We start from the raw sequence: 25,922 nt of genomic DNA, 5'->3' as shown, positions 1-25,922 counted from the left end.
CCTCCAGACTGATAGGAACTCCAGCTTGCTTATGTTTAAAGAGGTTTGACAGTTTCTAACAGCCACTTAAACTTTGATGTCCCACGGAAGCCCCCCAGCCTATTTTTGAAGCATCTGTTTCTAAAATTTCTGGAGTTATTAGTGCCAAGAAGAAGTGAGGCCTTATTAACATCAGATTGGCTCTCTACCACACTAGGACTTGCCAAGTGCTTTCTGACAAAGCTACAAGATAACATTATGGACTTCTTTGCTTCTAAGACACCCCTGAAGCCTCCAACTATGGCCACAAGAAAAGCCTCTGAGAGGACCAAAGACCTCACTCACAATTTCTGGGCATATAATGACATCATAACTTACTAAAAGAAAAATTCTTCATCTGGAGYGAGAGTTTGGGGTCAAGCTTTCAGAATCCCAATAGTTCTGAACTTAATAATTAAAATTTACAAACAGAAATAGCAATCTCCTTAGCAAATACATAATGTCTGTATATAACACTGAAATCTCATTTGAACTTGCTATAACTCAAGCCATTATTCACTTAAATCAATATTTAACCCTTGAACTTCCCAATGGTACAACTGGCATACTTAGCATATTAAATCACCACAAAACAATATACAATATATAAATTTGACTGGCAGCATATTCTTTTCTGTTGGAACAGAACTACGTGGAGTTTTGATACAAGAACATTCATAAAGTTACGGAATAAAATTTCAGAGACTACCACCTAAACAGTATTGCCCTAGAAGTTTTTATCCTTTCCCAAAATGAAGTAAAACCACCTTCTCTGTTTATACTTGGTTGGAGGTGTATATATTTAAGACTGTTTTATCTATAGGATTCCTGATACTATTTATGTTTGCAATTTAAAGGATATGTTCTACTATCAAAAGGCTGATCTGATCAAGCGCATCAGTGGGATGAGCAAGACCAGTTCCTGCATCTAGTACAGCATAAGTTTACCCCTATTTTCGTATTCTCTGTAGAGTTAAAAACAACAACTTGAGCATGTCTCCTGAATCACTTTCCAGTCCCAGTCTCCCAGGACAGGGTGAGGTATACAGGCCATGGAGTCCTAGAAGTAACATCAAATTATTGCCGTGGTTAGGGACTAGGGATCAGTTCCTACATCTGCAATATACTTGTACGCATCCTCAGGTGACTGACTTATCACTTTGCACTTCAGCTCTCCCTCTTTAAAACAGAATATATCACTTCTTTTCTTCTTCCTTTGCCTGTTCTGAGTACAGTCAATAAGCTCTTGAGAGCAGAGGACCGTTCTTAAGGAAATTAACTTTTTTAATTCCCTGATAATAAGCAAACAATCCTTATGGCACATCATCATTTTTCTGAACGGACTGAGAACAGGAATAGAGGTGAATCCATTTCCAATCTATTTGCTGTTTTATCAGAAAATGAGGAGAAACACCCTATGCAGTTTATAACTTATACCAAGGGTGTCCAAGTTGTGATAACAATGAGAAAAACGGAGACACTGCATACTCAGAGCTTATTAAGAGCAGAAACCTCAGATTAACATTTGGGGTGGATGGGGTATCTTCCCTAAGAATAAATGATTCTCTCCTACTCATCTTTGACATGGTTACTAATCCAGTGAAATGTGCTTGGCCTGAATGTTTTGCTCTTACCAACACCTGCTTGTAACAAATGCTTTCAGTTCCATAGGGAAAGGAGCTTCAATTTACTAAACACCTGCTAAATCAGGTTTGTACAACATTAAGCCTTTCTTAAAATTTTGCTCTCTACATCTGACCACTACTCCTTCAAATTCCATTACTTCTTCATCCTATTTTCCATCTCTCCTGAGAAAGGACATTCTTCCTGAAGAGAAGAGCAAAACTGTAGGGTCTTTAGAAACTGAAGTAATATCAGGAACATTTTTTCTGGTTATTATTTTATCCTGTCTCTAATCCTTCTCAATATTCAAGCTTTAAAGTCAATTGGTATCTGACAGGTTCTTTTTTTTTTTTAATATTATTTCTCCAAACAAAATATACCAGCTTATGTGGAGATTAGAGTTCAGGTGATAGTTACTAAGTTATTTGGCTGACTTATGCACACCTTAAGAAAAGTACCACTGCACAGAGCAGCACTGTAAGCCCTCGAGATCACCATCAGGCAGTACTGTAATATGAGGTCTTTCTTCATGCATCTCTGCTCATGGCAAAATTAACTCACATATACCAGAAACAGCCATTCATGTTGTAAAGTGTGTCACTCACGTGACATAAGTTGTTCTGCAAAAGACAAAACCTAACTTATTAGAAACAAAAGAAATAATAGTCAATGTAACAAAATTATCTTCTCTATAAATCAGTTCAGTGCTTTCCAATCACCCATCCTGTCTGAATTATTAACATTTCCTAAAAGGACATCTATTAGCAAGCCCAAAATTTATATTCTGTCCTCACTCTAAACAAAAAGGGGTAATTACATTTAGGGAATATTTAAATCCAGGTGTTAGATGAAAAAATCAAAATGTAATTATTTTTTGCCACCTGTTCTCTGTACATTTAACAGGAAATTCATAAATAGTTTGAAGGCACAACTCTGTGGTTCTGCTTTGAACTCCTATATGATGCCACTAGTTATTTTCTTAAAAATCCAGATCAGAATAACTATGTAATATTAAGTGATAGGCAAATGTTGATGCTTTTTAGCAGAGAGTTATTAAATTCTTGTGGGGATACTTGTCATTTTAACTATAAGATGTTAAAAGGGCTTACTTGCCAAAGTATACAAAAGTAGCCAAAGACTTTATCTCCCAGAGATGACTGTAAATACTGCAGATTTTTGTTGCAGTCAAACCACTCACTCTCCTGTAGAAAATAAACAGTTGGAAGCTTTCAATATTGCTACAATTCAAGTAACCCATCAGGATTTGAGGCCATTTGAAACAGGAATCAGATCCACTACAGAATGAGGGAAAAAGGGGAGGGAGGGTGCGGGGTGTCTTACATGACATCTGTACTCTTAGGCACACTAAAAATATTTTAATTAGATGTATAAGAGATTAGTTTGACACTGAAATATACCATTGATTAAAACCTAAACCTTTGACTCTTTCCAGCAACATACTTAAACCAGAGACAAACCTTCTGCATGCTGTAACACAAGAAAGACAGACTCTTCGGAGATGATGTACTTGTGCAGACACACCATGTTGGGCACACAGCGGGGGATGATGGTCGTTCTGCTCCTGCTGTACTCACTACTTTTCCTTAGACCCTGACAGAGAACAAAAAGGTCAGTTGTACCCTCAGTTGCCTTTGGAGCCTGCTGTGCGCTGTGTTTATCAACCAAACTAATCTATCCGAGTTACTCTGGGCTTCAGAGAAACCACTCATCTGCTGCTCTATGCCCCTCGGTCCCCCGAGGCTGTGCTGATGGCATCTGGCGCATTTCCAGAGAACAGAAGATGGCACAAAGCTGCCATTAAAATCAATTACATGGGTCAATGTTTTTATTAGAATCTCTCTCAAACTAAGTCATCAGGATGACACTCAGTTATTTCCCTGTGACCTTTTTTTTAAATTTTATTTTTTTGTGTGACCAAAAGACACTGTTAAAATTCAATCCAAGTTCTGAAGACAAAAGAGCACCTTAGCTTTACAGGTAATCCTTAGATTTTCAGTGTACTTCAGTAAAGACAACAACGACCACAACAAAAAGGAAGGGAACAGATTAGTCTCCTTGAGAGGTAATGATTTTTGGGAGGTAGAACAGAGATGAAGTTGCCAGGAGTGAAAAAATTGATGTGGGAGGGAGAAAGGAAGGGGAGAGAAAAAGAGAAAAAAATGTATGTCAATAGTGTGACCTATTACATTATTGATAAACATAAGCAGTTAAATGGGAAATTCAATGTTACCCTATCTGCCAGTAGATAAAGTGAGGTTCTAATATACAATATTCACAAATATTCCCTTCTGAGGAACAAACAGTTTTTCTGTACTCTGCATATATGTATGGCAAGTGATTTCAAAGGCCAAATATACAAAGTTAAAGCAGAGTTTTCAGCCAGGCCTAAAGCCAAGTTACAAAACGTTAACAACCAATTATAGCTCCTTGCCTGAGACATAGTTTTTCAGCCCCTCCTCCCACCAGCAGTGTACCTCTCGTGAGCCTGAACTAACAGCCACACTAAGGCTCAGACTAAACTAACTCCCAGCACCGAGAATGTTGGGATCTTGATCCGAGCACTTGCTGAAACACAGAAGGGCAATCTGAAAAATTTTAGTCCCGACAATTACCTATTTGTTAATTCAAAAGTTAGTAACATTAACCTCACATTTGACAGCCTATTGATGTAAAACCATAAGAAAGCCATTTTGGATAAAACCGGTGGTCCATTTCATCCAGAATCCACTTTGGCCAGTATCACACCCTTCAGCTAAGGGAAGCCCAAAGCACATGGTGAAGAGTTGTGGAATCACTTGGGCTACGGAGAATTTTCAACTTAACTTTCTTATTTAGCAACTAGCTTATGCCCTAAGCCACCAGGTCTTTACAAATCTTTTAAGAAACACATTGTAACTGCAGTTCTTTACCAAAGCCTGCTAAGATGTTGGCCTCAATAACTCATGACAGCTCAAGTGATTAAACCTGCATATAAGCACAATAGGGAGGTTACACAGAAAAAGGAATGGAAAGCAACTCAATACTTAGAAAAAGAAAAGAAGAATTACAGCACATTTAATAGGGGTATAAGTATTAACATAGCAACACACTACAAAGAGATAACTCTGTATATTAGACGTAAGGCGTTCTTTGCATGGTGTAAGTTAGCAAGCCAAACTGTTTAGAGATGCAATAAAAGATTTTACTCACCTTCAGTATAAAAGTCTGCTGTGTCCTAGTGTCCATTACGAGCAAAACCTAAGCAAAAAACATTTAGCGAAATATTTAAGATTCACATAAGTTAACAAAACATGACCTAATGTTGAATATTCTTACAAAGAAAGTGATAAAAGTCATGATTAAAAAAATTAAAGCCCTGCAGCAAATTAGTAATACATTTGTTAATCACTTTTTTTAGGAAAGAAATATGGCTGAGGATAGACATCCCTATAGATATACTTCTCTAGTACCAGAATGCCAAAATTCCCAATCAGCCAACTAGAAAAATGAATCCTAATTTAATTTAAAAAAAAAAAAACAGTACTTTATAATTGCAGCTATAATTCAGCAGAACCCAAACTATAAAAATGTAATGGTAACAGCCTAAAGAAGCATGAAAAGTAACCTTCAGATAGTGTTATCCTCCTGTATTACTTCACTGTAATTCTATTTGTTTTTCAACTCACTGTACTTACCTTCCCAGTAACATAATTTTCCCCATCAGGCTTTCTATACATCAAATTCATTGCCTGCCAGTGGGTTACAGGAGGGTTTTTCTGGTTTTTTGGGGTGGCTACAATAGCTCCTTTCCAGGAAGCTAACCTGAAAACTGGCCACACATACACACACACCCCCAGGTCATGAAAATATGTTTTACCAACTGTACAGTCACCGCTGTCTCATTTGTCAGCTGCCCTTTTTGTTTTGCAGCAACCATAAGCCACAACAGAAATGGCTGCAAGAAAGTCCAGCTGTAAACTATTTAAGGTAAAGAAAAAAAACGCTGCAGAAAGGAGAACACCTGCAGTTGAAGAGACCACCTCTGTTACACAGAATTACCTTCACTGAAAGCACTTACTTTAAACCCAGTACACTGATGACAGGGTTACTAAATAATGTTTTGCCTCTCAGAAAGCTCTGTTGATTCAGGTGGTGATAACAAAACAAACTATATATATGTACCTATATATACACCACTAGAGTACCTACATCTTTAGGGAGCTGGAACTCTCCTGCTCTCTGCCTTTACATTAGGACCGAATAGCTTTCAAACTCCAAGCACACAGATGCACATAACAGGTCCCAGCTGCAGAACAGCCACCTAAACAGCACATGCACAGACCAGCCTTCGTCTAGCAACAAGAACACAGGTACGCACCCCCAGTTTATTTACAACAGACACTGTACACTCCCAGTATAAATAGTCACACATATTTACACCAAAACATTTGGGCTGCAAAATCAGGACCTAAAGGGCTGCCAGTGCCAGCCATGGGGGTTGGTTACCCAACTTGGAGCTCCATGGGTACAATGCAATGACTCAGCCTAGAGGACTAAGAGAGCTAGCAACAAAAAAAAACTTATCCCAGAGGACCGACATGCCAGTGGCAGCACGGTATTGGGTGCATCAGGGAACAGCAGAAGGACGACCCAGCTACACTCTCCCATATCTCTTTGCTCTGTGGGGCATCGATGCAGCCATGCCCACTCTCCCTTCAAGGGTGAYGTCTACCAGGTTGGCACACTGAGCTGCTCTCCATGATGGGAATGGGGGGACAGCAGTCAGACGCAGCGCCCACGGCAAGGCGTGATGAAGACGTGCGGGTGGCCTGGCCAGGCAGGGAGGTCCCACTGCGGCACTGTGCAGGCTTTCCCAACACAGCGGCTGCAGCTGTGAGCTGTGCTCTTGGGGATGGCTGCATTCACACCACTGCCCTCGTTCTCTACCCACTATGCTCCTGAGCACCTCAAGAAGAGGAAGAGAACTGTACTGTTTTAATCATTTCTCTCTCTACTAAGCACAAAGGGAGTTCCACAAAGAAAAAATAGAAAAAGTGACAACACTGCTCCATCTCAAGGACTTCCTCTCTGCCCAATTTTAAAGACCTTTTGCAAACAGTGACAGTATCAAAGTCTTTCCAAGAAAGTCTACAAGGATCTGTGATGTTCAGGGAACCTAAAGAGGGTAGCAGCAGCAGCTCAACTCCCATAATACACAGCCCATGCCTACAGAACAAAATACTGAACATCAATATTGAACATGATCGTTTGAGTATAAAGATTTTAATATGTTTGCTTTTTATTAGAGTTGCAAACAATTTTAAAAGCTATTTTATATCTTCTGGGGAAAAAATATCAACAGAAGTTGCTATTACTGAGATTTATTGACAAAGGAATGACACACAGTTTCCACCTCAAAGGGCACAATAAGGAAGGACAAATGCCCCTAAGCCACTGAGCTTCCCAAACTATTTTTCAGGCCCCTTACATGGGGCTTCCAGAAAAAATGGAAACCAGTTGAATATATTATAACAGTAAAATCGTTTTTGCTATCAAAAAGTGTAAAGTTAAAAAAAATAAACAACAAAGAAAACCAAAAGGACAGGAAAAAATTAAAAGCCACCTTAGAGGAGGTGCTAAAACAAGACAGATAAACATGGTTAGGAAACGATTATTTGTTTACAGTCTCTTTCTTCTTCTCCCAAGTTTGTTTGTAACTAGACACTGTTCACATTGAGGCAATAAATACAAGAACATATGTGATTTTTTTTTAAATGTGCCCTTTGACTGTCAATATCTCCCAAACAGGTGTTGGCTAAATGATTATAAATTGGCCTCTGGATACACCTCTTCAACTGAGCCGTACAGGACTGGCGATAATATAATTAGACGTAAAAACATCAGGCTGGTGAATGCTTTCCATCTGTTTGGCAATAATGTTTAGTTAACAATAGTCTTTAAAAGAAGCACCTTCAACTTCAGTTCTTCAAGTTATTTATAGGGCCATTCTTAACACACCAGCACTCTTGCTAACAAGAGCTTTAGCCACTTGGAAATTATTAGCCATACGGCTGTATACAAAAAGAAATGGCTGCATTTAACATCTGTATCTCTCCAGATTTACATGCATCAACCTCATTTAAAGTCGTTTCTTAATGAACAGTTCCATGGTCTGTATTAATATTATAGTTGCATGCACAAAGATCATAAGGAGCCAAACATTTTTTTAATACCAACAGTAGGCCAATCAGTAATGAAGCTGTCAGCATAAAGGACAGAATAATAGCTTCTTTAACCCTCAAACAGGATTTGTTCATTTGTAGAGTAGAAGCCACCAATTTAAAAACTGCTCATGGGTTTGCTCACCTTTATAAAGACAAAAATCTAATTTGGTACTAATTTGGTACAATTGTCTTTCCAGTAAAAGGCTCCTAAAGCCATCTTTTATTTCATGATAAAACAACTGCTATAACTAAAACTGTCATGAAATAATTACCTTTGATAGCATACCTTATTGCACAAATACAATTAATGTATTCCTCCCTTTCATTTTTCACACTCTCTTACCAGCGCTGTGCTAGCATATGGTGCAACAGAACAGATTACTGAGACTTCACCCTATAGGAAGACATATAGAATGACTACCACTAACGGGAATAAAGCAGACAACTGGTCCCTTTAGGGCTAGCTTCATCTGTTATACTACCAGATCAAAATGAAAGTTGCAGCTACAGTTTTGTAACAGTAATAACAACAGACAACAGCCCTGTGCCTTTGAGCTTAACTATCTAGATGCACTAACCAGTCTTCCTAACCAGCTTCTTTCTTCTTCCTTCCCAACAAGCATCATACCTTTCCCCTATTTTCAGTAATTTTCTCCTGCTTTCCCAATAGTGAAATCAGCATGCAGCTCTGAAGATAATCTACAGATCCATTTCATTTAATGGGAAATTTTTTGCTGATTCAACACCTACCTTTCTGCAAGACTGTTTATTTCACAAGGGGTCCAAGCAGCCCAGGGAGAATCATAAAATGAACCTTAGAAACACTCCTCATGATACTCCATTTGGCCCAGGCAGACCAGATACATTGCACAGGCCCACTAAAACCAAAAGTCATTTCAACGAGAGGCAGCTTGTATGCAAATTACAGAAGAGGTGGTTTAACCAGAACCACCCAATTAATACACAAGTGAATAAATCACTGATCGGAAAACTGACATTTCAGGAAGGGATAAGACAAGGAAAGAGACTGCCACAAGTACATTTGCTTGACTTAGTTTCACGCATACACAGCAAATATAGGTGAGGAGCTCTTGGATACGTTACCAGGCTGCTGCAGAAGTGCACAAGCGTAACTCTGCCGTTGGCCCAAATACCTACTTATTCTCCTCATCTCATACCTCACAGCCAAATTCTTTATAGTAGCACCATCCCAACAAGTCATTTCTGTTTGCATTCCTTTACACTGCTCTCTCGTTGCAAAAGGGAGGGCAGGCATGTTCTTCAGTAATTTTTTTTTTGTAAGGTTTCTTTTTAAAATGCAAAGTGGCAAACTTCCACCAGGATGACACAACTGAACAAAACAAAATTCTACATAACGTTCCCGACTGCTTAACTCTATCCTCCTCCAGAGCAGATCACACAGAGCTGCTTACATTAGACCAGCCTATTCCTGGCTTGCATAAACTGGTTGAACCTGTTTCTGTGATGATGACTACTGTGTAACTTGTAGTATTTAATACCTCATAACGATGAGCTGTCAGCTGTAACATTCAGCATCCCATCTCAGAGGGGAGGGAGAAAAATGCACAGCAGGACATTCCCAGGCACTGAGCAACTAGACTGTGACACAAAAGGAGACAAGGCAAAATCCTATTTGTAATACTAATGCACAAACAGAGCCAAGCTCTACATACCATGCTGGTGTTTGTAACAGTGTTCTTACTTGTTGTTTCCCTTTTTTTGCGTGTTGATGACAATCTCGAAGTGGCCAAAAACACTGACAGGCAAATAGCATTTGCAACAAATATAATGTACATAAGTGTCTTCAGCAGCACAGAAATCCCATGGATATTTTATATAGCACCTGAGCTCTCAGACACATTCCAAATCACAGGTGAACACAGCAACACTGCATGGCAATGTCTCAGTAAACTAGGGGATAGCAATAACCCTGTGGGGTGGAAAATAAGATTTCCTACTTTTTTTTTTTCTTTTCTTTCCTTTTCTTCTAAGTCAAGGGTTAATTCTGATGCTGACAGCAGCTACTTTAAAAAAATAGCTTCTTAGATATGATTTATAGTGCATTCAACAGCTTACTGGAAAATAAATTAAATTCAGTTCAGTATAGTAGGTACAATTAATTGGAGAAAAATAAAATAAAACCTGACTGGTAAACAACCATAGTTTAGCTTTAGGAAAACAGTTAATTTTAGGATCCTTCAAATGCACAGAAATTAGCAAATGTTTCAGTATGCTAATTTTTTTAATTAAAAGATATTTCTGCAGTAAAAGCTCTTTCATATGCACTACTGCTTCTTCATCAAACGTTAAGTTTCCAACTTAACACCAGTATAGCCGGTGGCAGCCTGAAGGTTTACCATCTGCTGCCACCCAAAGTCACGGTGGCCACCTTCAGAACATATGCATCAAAGCCCTGAGATAAGAGACTGAAGGAATACTGCAGAAGTCAGCATAAGGGGAAACACARACCCAGAGGCAGGCAACAGGCAAGTCACCAGGAAAAAAGAACATGGTAAACCATTAGTCACCCTACAGAGCACCCAACCAAGGTCACGGGGGACACTGTTGGAAGAACTAAGAACTGCTTTAAATGCACTGCTCTCTTGCAGATGGCTTTCATATAAACGCAATCCTCCAACGCACTGCAGTCATTTGCTTTCCCCAGCCCCTCTTTCTTTTCTGTTTTTTCCCCCACCCACTATTTAATATTGCTGCTTTTCTAGACTCCATACTTTCAGGACATGGCACAGAACATATCTGTGCTGTTTTATTTATTTGAGCAAGGTTTAACACTAATCAGAATAAATACATCAAAACATGTTTGCTTACAAAAATGTAGCTTTAAGCTGACTAACACAGGTTAAAAAATAGCTCATGCTTAATCAAATAAAATGGAATAGAATCTCTTACTGCAGTACCAAATACCTGAAGGGTTTTGAAGATATGCCACAGTTGCTATATTCCTTTAAAACCAGCTCCATTTTCTCATTAAATTGCTGTTCTGCACTGAAAACACATCATGTAATAATGTCACCAGTAGGTCATCTGTTGGTCCTTAACTCCTGATCAAATGCACTCTTATTACAGGGTAGATTCTCTAACAGAAAGTCCTACAAACTCAAAGAGGCATCAGATGATCATGTGTGATTTTTTCCTTGCATTTATATCACCGGTTTGAAAATCCTCTGTTACGGATAGTGATGTACAACCAGGAACGAGACAAGTTGCTCACCTGATCCCAGAGTGGGTACTTGGGACTTCAAGAAAACCTTAGCAGGGGCTTGCGCACTGCGGACTGCCAGCGCTCAGGCCACAGTTCTGGTGAGGAGGCAGAAGCGGGTGCACAGTGCCCCCTGCTCTCCTCAGCTGTGCTGGCTGTCAAGGCTACCAGGATTAAAAGATCTATTTAACACAGATTTATTTTTGTCAGTTTTCAGATTACACCATCCTGATTCTCTCTCATCTCCCTCTGTCGTTATAAAAAGAGATTACATTTGGCTAATATGTATGAAAAATATGATTATTGCTTATCCTTGTACCTGCGCAATATGAATTATCTTCAGTTTGCAATTATTCCTCCTTTCAAACCATTATTCTAAGGAACTTACGGTTTGTGTACTCTATGACTTACAGTATTAGTGTACTTAAAAGACAAACCCTGCAGCTTTAAATACTGCAAATACTAAGAAAGCAGCATATATTCAAATTCATGGTTTTAAATACTTTTAGTCAGTCTGTAACAGAGAGGAAAGCCTACGTTCCTAGAGCAAACTAAAAAACAGCCAATAAATGACAAATACTAAGCTAGAAGGTGTATCTGGTAGGTTATAATAGAGAATACAGTTTACAGTATGAAATACCAGTCAGCATCACATACAGAGTATTTGCCTGGCATCGATCATGTACTAGCAACTTAGTAACATTTAGGAAGACAAACATATTTGATTTTAGTTTAAAAGAAAATATCTCTATAAACAATTTACTTCTGGAAGCCAGAATATATACATATAGTTCAGCCTATCCTGGAAGATTCAATAATTTTATTTTTATTTCATAAAGGAAAAGGCAAAATCTGCACTATTTTACTCAGTGTTAGGACTGTTTTGTGTCAGATAGAACAAAACATTCACTGAAGTCAAATAAAATTTTAGTGGGGACAGAAACAAAACAAAGAGAGAGACTAGGGGTTATACAATCAAAACACTCAAATATACAAGCTGGTATAAAGGGACAAATGGAAAGAATTTAGGAAGACAGGTGGCAGGTGTTTGAGGTGCTTGAGGGTGGGGGAGAAGGGAAAGAACTCCTCCTATCTGGAAGACAGATTGGTTTTAAAGTCAAGCAAGCTTTGTCACTTGGGACTTCAAACCTTACCATGGCCTAGAAATAATACGGTAGCAGTATGAAAAGGGAAGTAGTGACCCAAGGAATCATTTTTGGTGATGATTCTGTCATTGATTTGATCTTGTAGGATTTAGGGAGTCACTTAGGAAACTGAAGGTTTATCAAAGTATAAAAGAAGCTCCCAAAAGTTTCATTATTTCTATTAATAGCTACTATTATTATTCGATTTCAGCTTTTTAAACCATTTTTGCCACTACTATTTTCCAGCATACTATGTTTGGCTAGTCAGTTTAACTCTTAATAACATGTGCTCCACTAATTTCTCTTTCTAACTATCTTAGTGAAACAACAATGAATGTCTGAACCGAGTCATGCTGCTTATTACAGTTACCTTTTCTCCACACCTCTTATATACACACAGCTGCTTGTTCAAATCCATACAATGATTTAAAGAAGGCCGGCAGTGTGGACGCAAGAGCCAGGTGAGAGGAAACATCAGCTACGGTCAATTCAGTTTCCAAACCACAACATGCTTTCAACTCTCCACAAAATAAAATGCCTGATGTTTAAGTTTGCGACAAACACTAACAGGACATAGCTCCAGCAATATTAATGTACGTTCACACACACTTTCATTAGAAAAAGCCCATTTCTCCTACCCCCTGATTAAAATCCATTAAAACTAACCACAACCTGTTTGAATTCAATGACAGGTCTGCAGATTACGCATGTGAACTCCACACAGATCCCTTATATTTGTACTTTTTTGCACTTTTGCTCATCAAGTAGACAAGTAGTAATCACACTTTTCAAATAATTAATAACACTGATCTGGGTGTTATGCACAGTTCTCAGGCCAATTCATCATAACGTGTTAACATCAGAGTTATGACATCTCATGGTAGCACAAGAGCCGCAAAAAGTAATCTGTAATGAAGATTAACAAAATTGCTTCCAGTTCTTCATAAAAAAGTTATTTACTTCTGGAACCCTCTTCAGGAAACCCCCAAACAATTTTAGCAAAGCCCTGATGGGAGCATTTTATGCTGTACGGTTTCAGATCGTATAACAAAGCTTAACAAACAGCGCGCTGAACAACAAGCGCCGATGGGCCGACATCTGCGGAGATTCTGCTCACAGCCGCCCCAGCGCCAACACGGACAATGTGGCTTGATGGGGGACCAGGGGAGGGGATAGAAAAGACATAAAAGGCCGTCATTGGCTACAGAGGCATAGTTATTACTTAATGCACTCTGCTTTCAAGATGAATGTTTAAATTGAATGAATCTAAATAACAGAGGGTTCTAAAGAATAAGAAATGGAGTTTGAAACAGCATTGTTACGGTATCCAGCAGCACCATTACAAAGTGGTTTCTTCAGGGGCCAGTCGTAGCTTCAAAGGAAAGATTTGCCTAGGGCAGAAACTCAGCGTAGAATCTGCAACCCTGATTTTTAATTAGACAAATTTTGAAAGCAAAAATCTTTGGTATTCCAAAAAGAAGTTTTATACTTTAAGGCCCATGAACTGATAAAATATTTGATCGTTCCTGGTTGGTGATAACCATGGCTAAAACATTTAGATATTAGCCCATTTTCAATGTGGTACTTCTGATAAGGTTTATGAGAACTATACTTGCCTATCAGCAACGGCTTAGAGCCCATAGCATTTGTAGGACAAAAGCTATGTTTTTAATTAGATTAAACCTCTGTTTTCAGAAATCTATTCACAGATAGACTCTTCCATTAATGAACATACAAAATACCTGCAAACACCATCTAGTTAACCTCTGGCACAATGAAGTGAGCAAACACAGCAGCAGCCGCCGAATTTAAATCTGGTTTCCTCTAGGAAAATGTAGGTCCTCTCAGGTCTATTAAAATAGTTGAATTTATACCACAACTTTTTGCCTGAGAGCTGAAGTAGAAGGGTGAGAGGAGAGGCACTGATGAGGGTTCTCTTCTACACATTTTCACAAAATTTTTAGGAATTTTATAATGCTAAGATCTCTAATTGTCTCAGATTTATCAACACAGCAAAGTTATTCAGGTGACAAGGAAGATGGAAAAGCAGATAGAGGGAAAGATGGCACCTCTACATAAACCAGGATAAAATTAAACGTCTAATAATTTTGCCTACCATAAAATAGTTTGAAAAAGCCTGAGTTTCAGGAAGCAACAAGCATTTTATCTGTGAAAAGTAAGCCCATTCAAACTACTTCAAGTGGCTTCAAAAGAAGAACAAAGACCAACATTACGCTAAGGGCACTGAACCCTTCAGCATTTGATGGAGTGAAGGTTAACAGCTGCGTTTCTCAAGGCAGCAGTGTTAAAGGCAGACACCACTCTGGGCCTCCAGCAGCACTGGGACAACAAATCTGCAAACCAGCCACCACCATTTTTAATTATTTAGGCCCATCTTGCACAGAGTTAGGTAGGAAGGCAGTAAAAATGCCAATGGTTCATTCCTATCCGCTCCCCCATTTTCTGATGCAAACGAAGAAGCTACCTTGGGGTTAGAATAGGAGAAGAGTAATTTCAGGCAAATTTCTGTGTGATACAGTATCAGTTACAGACTTGTGCCCAAAAGCATTGTCTCTTCAACGCTGGCCCTGGAAATCAGAATGCATTTCCAAGAACACWCTACGTCATACACTTGGCTCCAGTCAGGGTCCTTGCTTTAGAAACCTACACGTCTATTTGGATTTCTCCACGATTTGAGCCTTAGGGTATATGCAAGTGCGGAAGGAGGCAAAAAGCAGTGATGGTGAGGAAGGAAGCGAGAAGTGTTTTAAACCAAAGGGAGAGACATTGTCTCTGGCACACAGATACATGTGCCCCTTTTGCTTCATATTCACACACATTTTGTGTATGTATTATAAAACCACATAAAACATGCTCAGAACATTCTGGCTTATACTGACTGAGATTAGCTTTTCATTTGCTTCACAACATTATGAACACTTAAAAACACATGATAAAAGAGAGCACTCTCAGAGTAAGATTAAACACATAATAAGGAGTCTGGAAGCAGGTATGCAGAGTACAAAGACGCCTGAAAGAATATTGCTCCTTTTTCATACAATAATTAAACATTAACTCTGACCCCTAGGATATTGTTTACACATAAGCACACCAGCTGTCTGCACAGGACTATTCTCTCCAAACACTCCTCATACACACGTCTCCAACACAAAGACCTTGTATTTCTATCACCACCAGAATCCTGATTCTTCCCAGCTCTGCTTCAAAGCCCTGGATACATCCTGCCAGCAGCTAGGACACTTGCTAGCACTGTACTTAGAGAGATCTAGGAGATCTGATAACTCCAAGGACTCCAAAAAGCTTCATTCTGATCAAGCACCTTCTCCAGTCACTGCTCATTACTTTTATACAAGAACAGAATACACCAGCATAGGCCTGTCTTTGTTCATTCGCAACAGTTCTGCMGCCTCGCATTCTCAGACCAATTCACAAAGTCCATGCCTACTGCAGCCATCTAGTTAGTGGCTACTAATCCAACAGATAGGTGTTCTTTCAATCCTAGCTCTTTGATACATATACAGAGGAAACGCTGGCTAAACTCCATACTTCCAACAGAGGAAAGAAGATACAATGAATATGAAGTCAGAACTGAGAAATCTTTATGTGCCACGAAAACAACCATAATAGTTAATGTATACAGCCTTCTGAGGAGAAGTTATCAACTTATGCACATAATTACAAAAAAAAAAAAAAACAGGGAAAGAAAAACAAAAAACAGTTCCACAGCTAGGTGCAGCCTGACAAAAAAAAAGAAAGGAAGAAATACAGAACTAAGAGACCAGGTACAGTTTTTCTGAGGCAAGCTACACAGGAGTCAGCTGACCTGACATCGACTATGCTCACGCCAGGGACGACAAGAGGAATTGTCAAAAGACACAAGGGGAATGGCATGGTGAAAAGGAAATGAGCCTTTACAGTCTGCATAAGTCACTGCCACATGGCAGAATAACGTATCATCTTAAAAGTATTTGGTAAGGTGATAACTAATCAGCATTATCAAACTAATGCAACAATTCTTCTGGTCTCTTAATTAGGCTTGCAAAAAATCCGTATGGTCCTTTACTGTTTATAGAGGGATATTACCCTGGGATTTTGGTAGATACTATTTGCATGAGCCAAAAATAAGCTTACCTTTACTGTTGGATCTCTGTCTTGGCTGCAGATTTCAATCAAGGAGAACAAATAGTCCTCCCTCACCCATTTCAAGTGATAGTTCAAAAGTAGGAATTTTTACCCTTCTACCTTTCAATATCCACCAGTTTATTCAACTGAAAACACATCAGCTCGTCCTTACCCCAGCACTGTAACCATGACTTCATTTTCAAAAAACAGGCCTCATCATATTGAATGCCACCAAACATGTACCTTATCCTTTAGCTCAAATATATTTTGCATGACCTTACATGAATTGCTTAGATAAAAGCCTTTTTTCTTCTACTTTTGTTATTTTAAAGTGCAGATGCATCTGAGTCATTTTCCCCTTTTGTTTCATATCCTTAAGATCCACAGCTTCAAAGACAAAATGTCAGCATGCAGTCGATTTATGACTGAACTCTTGAAGAGACACTGAAGAATTACCTTGTCAATCACCCCAAGGACTCTGAAGGCCTTCAGTTCCTCGGCAGGGCTCCTTAGGTTCCAAGAGGGCCTTGAACTTAGTGATCCTGGAGGCTAATGGAAGATATCAAAGATTATACATCAATCAGGGTGGTACTTGAAGGAAGACTGCCTGCTGAAGCAAATGCCAGGCCGAAGGAAACTAAATTTATCATAAATCAGAGAGAGTGAAGATGAAAGGAGAAGTTTGCTGTTTGTTCTTAGTGGAGGAAAAAAAGCAACTTGCAAGTAAATAAAATCAAGATAACACTGAAAACAAAAATTTTAAGAAGAAAAAATAATTAGTTTATACACCTTCTGTGCTTAATGGAACTTGGCAATCAATTGCTGAATTCTCACCCCAATCCAATAATCAATCAAAGCCTTATCGGTATTCTGGATACAAAATAATTCAGAGATCACTGAAGAGGAAAAAACAAATTAGAACCTTTTTAAGTTAGAAGAACATAAAATATAGAATTATAAACAGGGCTGTCTTGTTCTCTGGTGAGCTCTAGGAAATCCTTTTAATAACAAGGTGCACAACACAAATGATTCTCAAAACTGCCTTAGAAAAAGACAGCAATACATTATTAATCTAGAAATTAACACCATAGCAAGAGAATTTACAGGTGTTGACTATTCAAGTAGTTAATACACATGAATTTTTGTCCATGCTGTGTTTTGTAATTTCTCAGGATAAACTCAAAGCTTGCATGTCAGAGGAGGGAACAATATTTCAACTGGAAGTCTTCTGGGACAAAGATCTCCCTCTTAAGCATCACATACAACTCTGGCACTTTAACAAAAATTTTCAGAAGTTTCCAGTTGCAAACTGAGAGAATTCTTTAGATCCTTCTCCAAAATTTCAGCATGCAGCTTCTACCAGAACCACAGATCTGAATCTCTTCCTCACAAATATGGTAACTTCATTTGCAAAGGTGTTGAATGCCGAACTCTTTTTAAACATAACCCGGCCACCCCAAGCCCACTTCTATTACACAAAGGTAAAGAAGATGAAGGTGAAACTCCTTGATTCTTAGGTGTCTGAAAGGCAAAAGCTGATTATCTGATTTGTCAGCATCCTAAGACAATACTTAACAAATATCACACAAAGGTAACTTGCTAGTAAGCAGTTATGCTTGGGATGAAATGCTTAAGCATCAGGGAAATACAAGAAATTTTCCCTTATGATCAGAAATTCTCAGAAAAAAATGTGCATCCTAAACTAAGTATTCCATTTGCTCCCTGTTCCCCTCCAATATCTTTACTGTGCTGTCCTCAATGTCCAGAGCACCTTCCTGAAACACTCCCCACCCCTGGTCCCATTCCATATTGCCAGTCCACCATCTTCTCTTCCCTCAAATTCTTTCCTAAAATCAATTTTCATTTTAGCATTGCCAGCAAAGTTCAACAGAAAAGGTCAAAAACACATGGCGAAGAAGCATGGAGAAAAGTGTACTTTTCTTTTGTGTTCACCTACTGGGCCCTATCTTTCAAAGAGTTTATTATTTACCTTCATTTATCTGTCTGGCTCCTATGCCTTATCATCTGGGTTTTGTCACCAAATGATGCAGAGCAAGAACACTGACAGCAGTTAAAAGAAAAGGTATTCATTTGAAGGAAAAAAAATTACATATGAAGTTATTGTTCCAAATCTAATTTAGGTTACACATTCTAGTGAACTGTTGGAGGGTCAATGGGGTGTTCTTTTGTTGGGTTGTATTTTGTTTTAACTGTGTGCAATTTATCTGCAATAGCAAAATATTTGCTTTGAAACAAAGAGTTGTGCACAGTTTACTCATGACAAGATTTCAAAAGTATTCAAAGGAATACATTTAATGAAAGAGAATTTTTCCAAATCCTCTCGACCACTATAAAAGATTTCCACTTCTATCTTCATGCTAATACTTTTTATAACCAATCCTCAACAATTATGCTGTTAAGATTTTCTCTTATTCATAGCATTTCAACCAAGAGTAAATTTCATAAATCTCTACAAAAGTTAACAGTTGTCTAATAATGCTATAGAATCAGACTTCTGTACCTATCATGTCTGAAGAGCCTGAAATAAAACAGTACATATTTTTGAGTCCTTCTCTAAAATATTATGTGATGGCACAGTCAGTAATACTGTGCACACAAACTGTTTTTTCATATACGCATTCTACATAGTCACTTCTTACCTTAAAACGATTAACAATCACATCCACATCTCCATAGCTCCCATAGCATCTCCTTTTTTTTATCAGTTTCAGGTTATTTTATACTCTTTACAGTACTTTGGTTTCACTGTTGCAAAGTCTAATAGTTGAGCCCAGTGATGGAGAGGTATCACATTCTGTTGTGAAGCAAGCCGGAAGCAAATTCTAAATACCCAGTTCCCAGAACTATAGCAATTAAGCACTATATGAAGCCGTCTGCTTCTCTGAACAGAGCAAAAATCCAAGCTCAGCTTCTAGCCAATGATAAGAAAAATAACTACAAAACAGCTCTCTCTTGTCAAAACTAGAGGAACAAAAAAGCAAATAGGAAGGAGGGTAACCAAAAGTCAAAGGCTTAACTTGCTTTTAGAACTAAGACCTTTACGTTCTACAGAAAGCGGCAGACTGCCTCTGCCTGCAGAAGGCCTTCAGCAACCTGCCCACACGCTCAGCATACCACTGAGGTATACCAGGGATCTTCTGTCCCACTGCTGGGCCCTACGTATTGTGAAAGTAGCCCCAGACTACACACTGAGATGCGCAGCTGGAAATTATCTGGCTTGGGATCGGTGTCACCAACTCCTACAGTTCCTTTCCAACCATACCTTTTTGTCCAGCCTGGGCTAATTTCAAATGGAAAAGGATGATGCTGATTGTGATACTGCTCACTGCAAAGACGCAGCAGCTTGAGGCCACCACTTGCCTTCTGAAAGCTCTAGTTTTTCAAGCTACATAATGATATATGGCAATAGCTCTTGCCTCAGCTTTAGCATTGGTGCCAGCAGTTGTAAGAGGAGAGGGAGAAAGAATTACACCACCAACCAGCTAAGCAGGAGGAAGAGCCTCTCACATTAACCTCATCTAAGGCAAGAGCACCACTGACTGTCCCTAACCTGAAGCTGGGACACAGCTGGGGTCATGCACATCTGGAATCAGAATCAGGTAGGAATGCAGAATGTGATCTGGGAAGTCTTGAGACTGAATTTCTATTTTATGTTGAATTCACATCTCACAAGACAATAGTAGTGTATTTTCTTTAAACTTTATGTAATTTTCATGCACACAATGAGAATTTTAGGAAGCATGATATTTTATGAAAACTGCAAGGGGTGAAGACTGGGCTTTTGCTGCTTGGGCATCAGGCTTGCATGTGACTTTCACTACTAACCTGCTTTGAAAATTGAAAATAGTTGTCATTTTAAAAGACAACAGCTTTTATAATGGTGCAAAATGAGGCAATTCTGAATATAATAAATTAGGCATAAATGCAATCAGAAATAGTTCCAAAGAGTGAAACTGATACACATTATAAAAATACCAACAAAGTTAAAAAGCACCCATAGCCTGTATGAGTATCTGTGCTGGGCCTTGCAGCTGACAGCTATGTAAGACTGTAGGACAGCTATGTAAGACTGCAGCCTTCTGACAGTCCATCCCATGTCATTCAAGGCTGTTGTAGCAAGTTCCCACTCAGGCTTGGAGGTGGCTCCTGAGAGCTGCTGTTCAGAAAGGGTCACAGGAGAAAATACAGCCTGAGTAACTGCAAAATGGCCTGCCACTGCTGTTATACAGTGTTCTCAAGGGTTTGCTGCAAAGAAGGCCCTTGAGGCTGCCGGGCCATACCAGAGGAGGAGGAGGAGAGTGTTTGCTGCAGCTTGTTTTTCCAAAAGGACTGCATCTCTGTTTACAATCTCCAGAAGCTGCCTCCACATCTCCTACTCCTATGGGTCATGGCAAAGCTTTTCTCGATGTTTACAAGACCCTGTCAAGTGAGTTCCCAGCTCACGGTCAGGCACAGTTGCGTCAGTTCCCTGTGCTTCTTCTCAGCCTTAAGAAAACCTCGCTCCATCCTTAAGCCCTCTGCCCACAACCTTTTTTTAACAGTGCCAAGAGTTTTCCAAACACATCCTCTTGTGTTTCTCTCTTCACCGCTCAGACTTGACAGCAGTAAGGCAGTTGCTAAGGATGCTATCCTTGAGGGCTACACTGTTAGTTTTTTGCTGAAGGCAAGAAGAGTAACAAGCTATTATTGTTCTTTGTTTGGTTTCCATGGCATCAAAGATCATTTCTGCTTCTCARTTTTGAAAGGACAGGCTTATGCCTCTAGGGAAATCGTAAGCAGTTCTCTGGTCTTCCCAGCAGCCAGGTCCTGGCATTTCTGGCCATGACAGAACAGCTCACTTTCCTCTGCCATAGTCTCTGAGATAACCTGCTTCGCTTTACTGTTGCATGGTGTTCAAGTGGCAAACGGCTGGCTTGGGGTATGTTTATCAGGCATAGTTTTTTGAGACTGCTTCACCTGGCTCAGCACATGGCTGGCAGTCAGAACTTTTGGTACCTCTGAGAGGCCAAGTGGTGTAGGACAGTAGTTGAATCTGCACTTCTGAGCTTACCTCTACCCCAGTGGATTTTCTCTAACATGGTTGACCAGAAAGAAGTAAAATATCATGTCTAAGATGGCAAAGTGAGTCCAGTTTGATGCTGGTCACTGTGGTGGTTCCTTGAAGGCCACAAGAGGAAGAACAAAGCTATCTACACTAGACACGGGTGACAAAACAGTTCTGCCTTGTAACATCAGGTCATGAACAAGAACACTCTGCCTTGAGAGTCCATTCTTGCTTACTGGTCCGACCTCGTCCTCCAAGGTCCAGTCAGTCTGAGCACCCTCACTGCCCATTAAGTTTCCTGCAACAAACCATGCTCCCCACAACAAAACCACACTCTGCCCATCATAATATAGGTACTGGCACTGCCAGGGCACAGTATTTGTCTTTCACTTTCTTGCAAACCAAGTTCAGTTGTATGGCTCCAACTGTGCTGAATTACCAGGTGTAACAACACTTGGCCATACTTCTGGTAAAAGCTTCATATGCATACTAATGTAGTGGTTCTTSTCAAAGACTGTAGTGTACTTTCAGCAAGGAACAAGTAATGGGAAACCTCTTTACAGATCCAAGTGGCAAAGAAGGCATTGTACAGTTATTTAAACACACATGCACATACATATCCTGGCCAAGCACCAGCATTTGAACAAAAGATGATATCAGTCGGCACAACCTACAGTAGTAGAAGGTGCTAGTGATAACAGACCAGTCTTGCCCTAACATGACCAAAGGCATGTAAATGGCAGCTAGAAAAACCCCAAGCTAATGCAAAGTGAAGGTGCAAAGATGCATACACACTAATCTTGTACCCTACAGACTTAATTTCTTTTTGAGGTTCACACAAAATATCTGTATGATTCCACTAGTGAATATCCTCCAAGAATCACACGTATAGAGATGCAGGTCATTTCAGTGCGCTTAGCTTTGTCTGCACAGGCTGGAATAATTCACACAAACCCCAAGATAAACTAGCTTGGGGAATAAAGAGGAAAGCAGTAATTAAGGTGCAACAACTTAGGTCTGATCAGCCACCACTATGCAGACAGAGTCACATTCCTCACTTTCCTTAAGACACTTTCCTGAAAGCCAAAGCACAGAGGATCTACCAAGAATCGACATGCTATCACTATGCTTACAATAACTTTGACAGATAAGGCCCCTCTTCCTATTCATTTTCAGGTATCAACTCAGAGACAATTGGTCCCCACCACAGTCACTATGACCCATCAGAGCCATCTGTCCCTCATGACAGCAAATTCCAAAACTCTAAGATAAAAGTCAGGTTTCTATGTCACAAAGAGCAACAAATTAAAAAAAGGAATTAAAATACATGTATAAACTTAGTAAAAACAAAGCCACATGGTAGAAACCTTGCTTTTTTTGTAAAAAGGAGATTAAGCCAAGGGCAAGATTTTGCTGGTGCAAGGTGAGATTTGCCCTAACTTGTCAATTTTGGATTTCTATACAGGAGAATGGTCTTCTATTCTCACCTTTTTGGAGGTGGGGGGGTGTCTCATCTCGATTAATCTGCTTTCCTTTTGATCTGCAAAGAAGGCACTTGCCATATTCAGTACAGCCTAAGAGAAGAAATACTTTACCTCTCAAGTTCACATAGAGAAATACAACCTACCTCTTCCTTCTTCCCAACCACAATTAGCTTTTAAACTTATAAAAAAGCAGAAATAGCTTGTTCRTGGTTTTTTTCTTATTCTGTGGTTTCCAAACATACGAAAGTTTTCATTCGATATAGATTCTTCCCCATTTTCAGGGGCACTTGACCCAAAGAAAGGCTACCTACTAGGAGTTCATATCAGTCCAAAGTACTGTATTGTTCAAAGTACAATTCATAGCAACAGCAAGACTCCAAGTCTCACAAAATATATCTCATTTAGAACATCCTCAAAAATGTGYTTGTGGGTTCTCATCATAGAAAAAGCTATCCTTTAAAATCAGTGATTTTGCTTTTTTAATTTACTTATTAGACAGTTGGATTTTATAAGGCTTCACATTTTAGCAGCAGTGATCTCCTTAAAGCACTCTCAGACCTGCGCGAAATGAGGAGTAATAATCTTCTGCCCTTTCTGTCCTTAGCTGGTACAAATGTAGGCAGAGAGGAAGTTGGGAACTTTTATATTTACTACAAGAAAGCAGTCATTGACAATCACATACAGTTTAGCAAGACTGCAGTAAAAATGCAAAGAACAGATAAGTCCTAAAGGAACTGGATGAGGAAGGGCAAAGTAGGGATTTATTGAGGGTGCCTTGGAACAAGCTTTGTTTGTCTTTTGTACAAGTAAAGATAAGGATGTTGCTGCTTAAGAAGGTGGGGATTGCTTCTGAAACTCTTCAAAAATCAAGAAGCTGCTGCTGACTCAAACGCAAACAAGATAGATATTTGAAGGGATCAGGAAGACCCTTTGCTCAATTAAGCATTGATTTAGTGAGAAATTCATCTCTCCCCACCCCCAACCCCCAAGTGAGCTTCACCATTATCCATGAGGCTAAAGAAACCAACAGCCCTTCCGCTCCCTGCAGGACCAAGCAATATTCTCATGGGGAAGTCAGAAGAAATGTTATGTTCTAGTGGGAGTTTTTTATTTTACCTTTCAATWCTTTAGCATTACTAATAATGCTTACATCATCAACTGCAGAGTAGAAGGAAAGCATGCTAAAAACCCAGGCCCGGATTAAATCAAGCACTTTCTTCATAATGCTATGAAATGCTGTGAAATGAAACCAACTAGCAACATAATAGAAGTGTAATATCAAAATACTGTTAAGGCCTCCTGTAAGTGAAAATTCTACCTAGTTTTTAAACACCAAGCTTGAATGTGCTCTGCTAAAAGACAGGGCAATTTAATTATAGCAAATTCTGGTTCAGGAAAAAAAATTAAAACCTACCATAGAAATGGATGCATCTTCAGAGGGTTTATGGTAGAGACTGGAAATTTTTTCAGCACGCATAAGGTATTCTGCAGTCTTCCTTTTCACTGCTTCACGACGAGTTGGACTTGATTCACCTCAATAGAGGAAGAAAACATTATTTTTTTTCTATAGAGAGAGAGGTACTAAATAATCAAAGCATGTGACTGCTTTGATTTTACCTCCTTGATATACTTTGGATTATTCGTGTTTATCATAACCAAACCTACAAATATGCATCTTATAGAGTCATAGAACTTTGAAATATGTAAGATATATGAAAGCTATATGAAAAATAAAATTTAAATCTTGTTATAGACTAAGGTAAATACAAATACTTATCTCATTTTCCGCAATCTGGTATATGTTCCTGTGATAACAAAAGTAAGAACTGAAACAAACTACTGATGCAGACTTTGCATCCAAAAATAAAAATGAATTACAGAAGATACAGCAAGGAACTTACAAAGAAACAATGAAAAAACTTTTTTCCCATATTTCTTACATGAACTTCCCTACCAATAAAGGAAAGTCAGAAATACTATCAATAGCAAGAAGTCAACATCAGAGAGACCAAGACCTCTCCCTCACAGCTTTCTGATGCTGGCTGCTCCTTTTCTGCCTGGCCCAGGGTGACATACAAAGAGAAGAAGTGCTCACACCAACAACTTCAGTTCCTAGATGGCTGAACATCCTCTATGCTACGCTTAATCTATCCAAACATTTGCAAGAGATGAAAATACTGTAGTATAATGCAAATTCTATGTTTACTCTAAATCTCAGAATTTATGTTTAGGCACTCAGATTGCAAGCAGCATATGGTTAAAATAGCTCTTCATTCTCCATTTGCGATGAAAAAATCCCAATCAGTCAACGGCCAGGCAAAGATAAAAAGATTGTGAGCCACAATTGTTACTGTAAAGAATTCAAAACACTGTGCTGAACATTACTGACAGACAACTCTCCTAGAATTCAGAGCAACGGCAGAGATTTTGTATGGCACTGACAGCCCCTTCCAGTCTTAAAGGGTCAACAGAGACTTGCAGAAATACAGCCTGGGCTGTGACGGGTTTCTGAACCGACAGGTGTAACCCAGCACCTCTCACAAACCTATGCTCAAACAGGTAGTTACATCTCTGTGGCTGCAAGGATATCTAACAGCTATTCAACATAAAAGACAAGGCAAGGAACAGGAAAGGTAATAAATTAAACACACAGATACACAAACCCTAACATACAGCAGATAACAGAGACAGTAACAAAGACTAGAACTCATAAGACATTGATTGATGGACCATTACAGGAACCACTGTGTGTAACCTTGAAGAAGTTCAACCAGAAACTTTGGAACCAATAAGAAAAAACAAAATTATTGTGGGTTATCAGAATGAGTCTAATAGGAAAGAACAAACTTCTTGTGGGATGTCTGAGGGGGACTGAGGGACTGTGTAAAACTTATTGTGGGATGCCTTCAGTACTGTGGGAACACGAAAAATATCATGAGATGTTTAGTGGAAAGATCAAAGGTGGGGAAAGAGAGGGGT

At 39.2% G+C, this 25,922-nt stretch overlaps 1 protein-coding gene across 12 annotated transcripts in view; it reads right to left on the bottom strand.

The window, feature by feature from the left end:
- RPS6KC1 (ribosomal protein S6 kinase C1) overlaps positions 1 to 25,922 on the bottom strand; it is an 86,701-nt gene that overhangs the window by 23,780 nt on the left and 36,999 nt on the right. For 11 of the 12 annotated variants that reach the window (XR_003257260.1, XR_003257259.1, XR_003257258.1 and 8 more), the window contains 4 exons: positions 24,358 to 24,476; positions 16,851 to 16,943; positions 4,852 to 4,899; positions 3,120 to 3,252 (listed from right to left, as the gene is read on the bottom strand). Coding sequence is in view for 7 of the 12 variants with exons in the window: in XM_026088864.1 (XP_025944649.1) it covers positions 3,120 to 3,252; positions 4,852 to 4,899; positions 16,851 to 16,943; positions 24,358 to 24,476 (393 nt within the window). In the remaining 5 variants the exon portion in view is untranslated. The remainder of the gene's footprint in view (positions 1 to 3,119; positions 3,253 to 4,851; positions 4,900 to 16,850; positions 16,944 to 24,357; positions 24,477 to 25,922) is intronic. The other variant, XM_026088865.1, reaches the window with a different exon arrangement.

The sequence above is a fragment of the Apteryx rowi genome, unplaced genomic scaffold (assembly GCF_003343035.1).
Source record: "Apteryx rowi isolate R43461 unplaced genomic scaffold, aptRow1 scaffold_79, whole genome shotgun sequence".
NCBI lineage: Eukaryota > Metazoa > Chordata > Aves > Apterygiformes > Apterygidae > Apteryx > Apteryx rowi.
The sequence above is the reverse complement of the archived record's forward strand: the minus strand, read 5'-3'. Positions and strand labels throughout refer to the sequence as shown.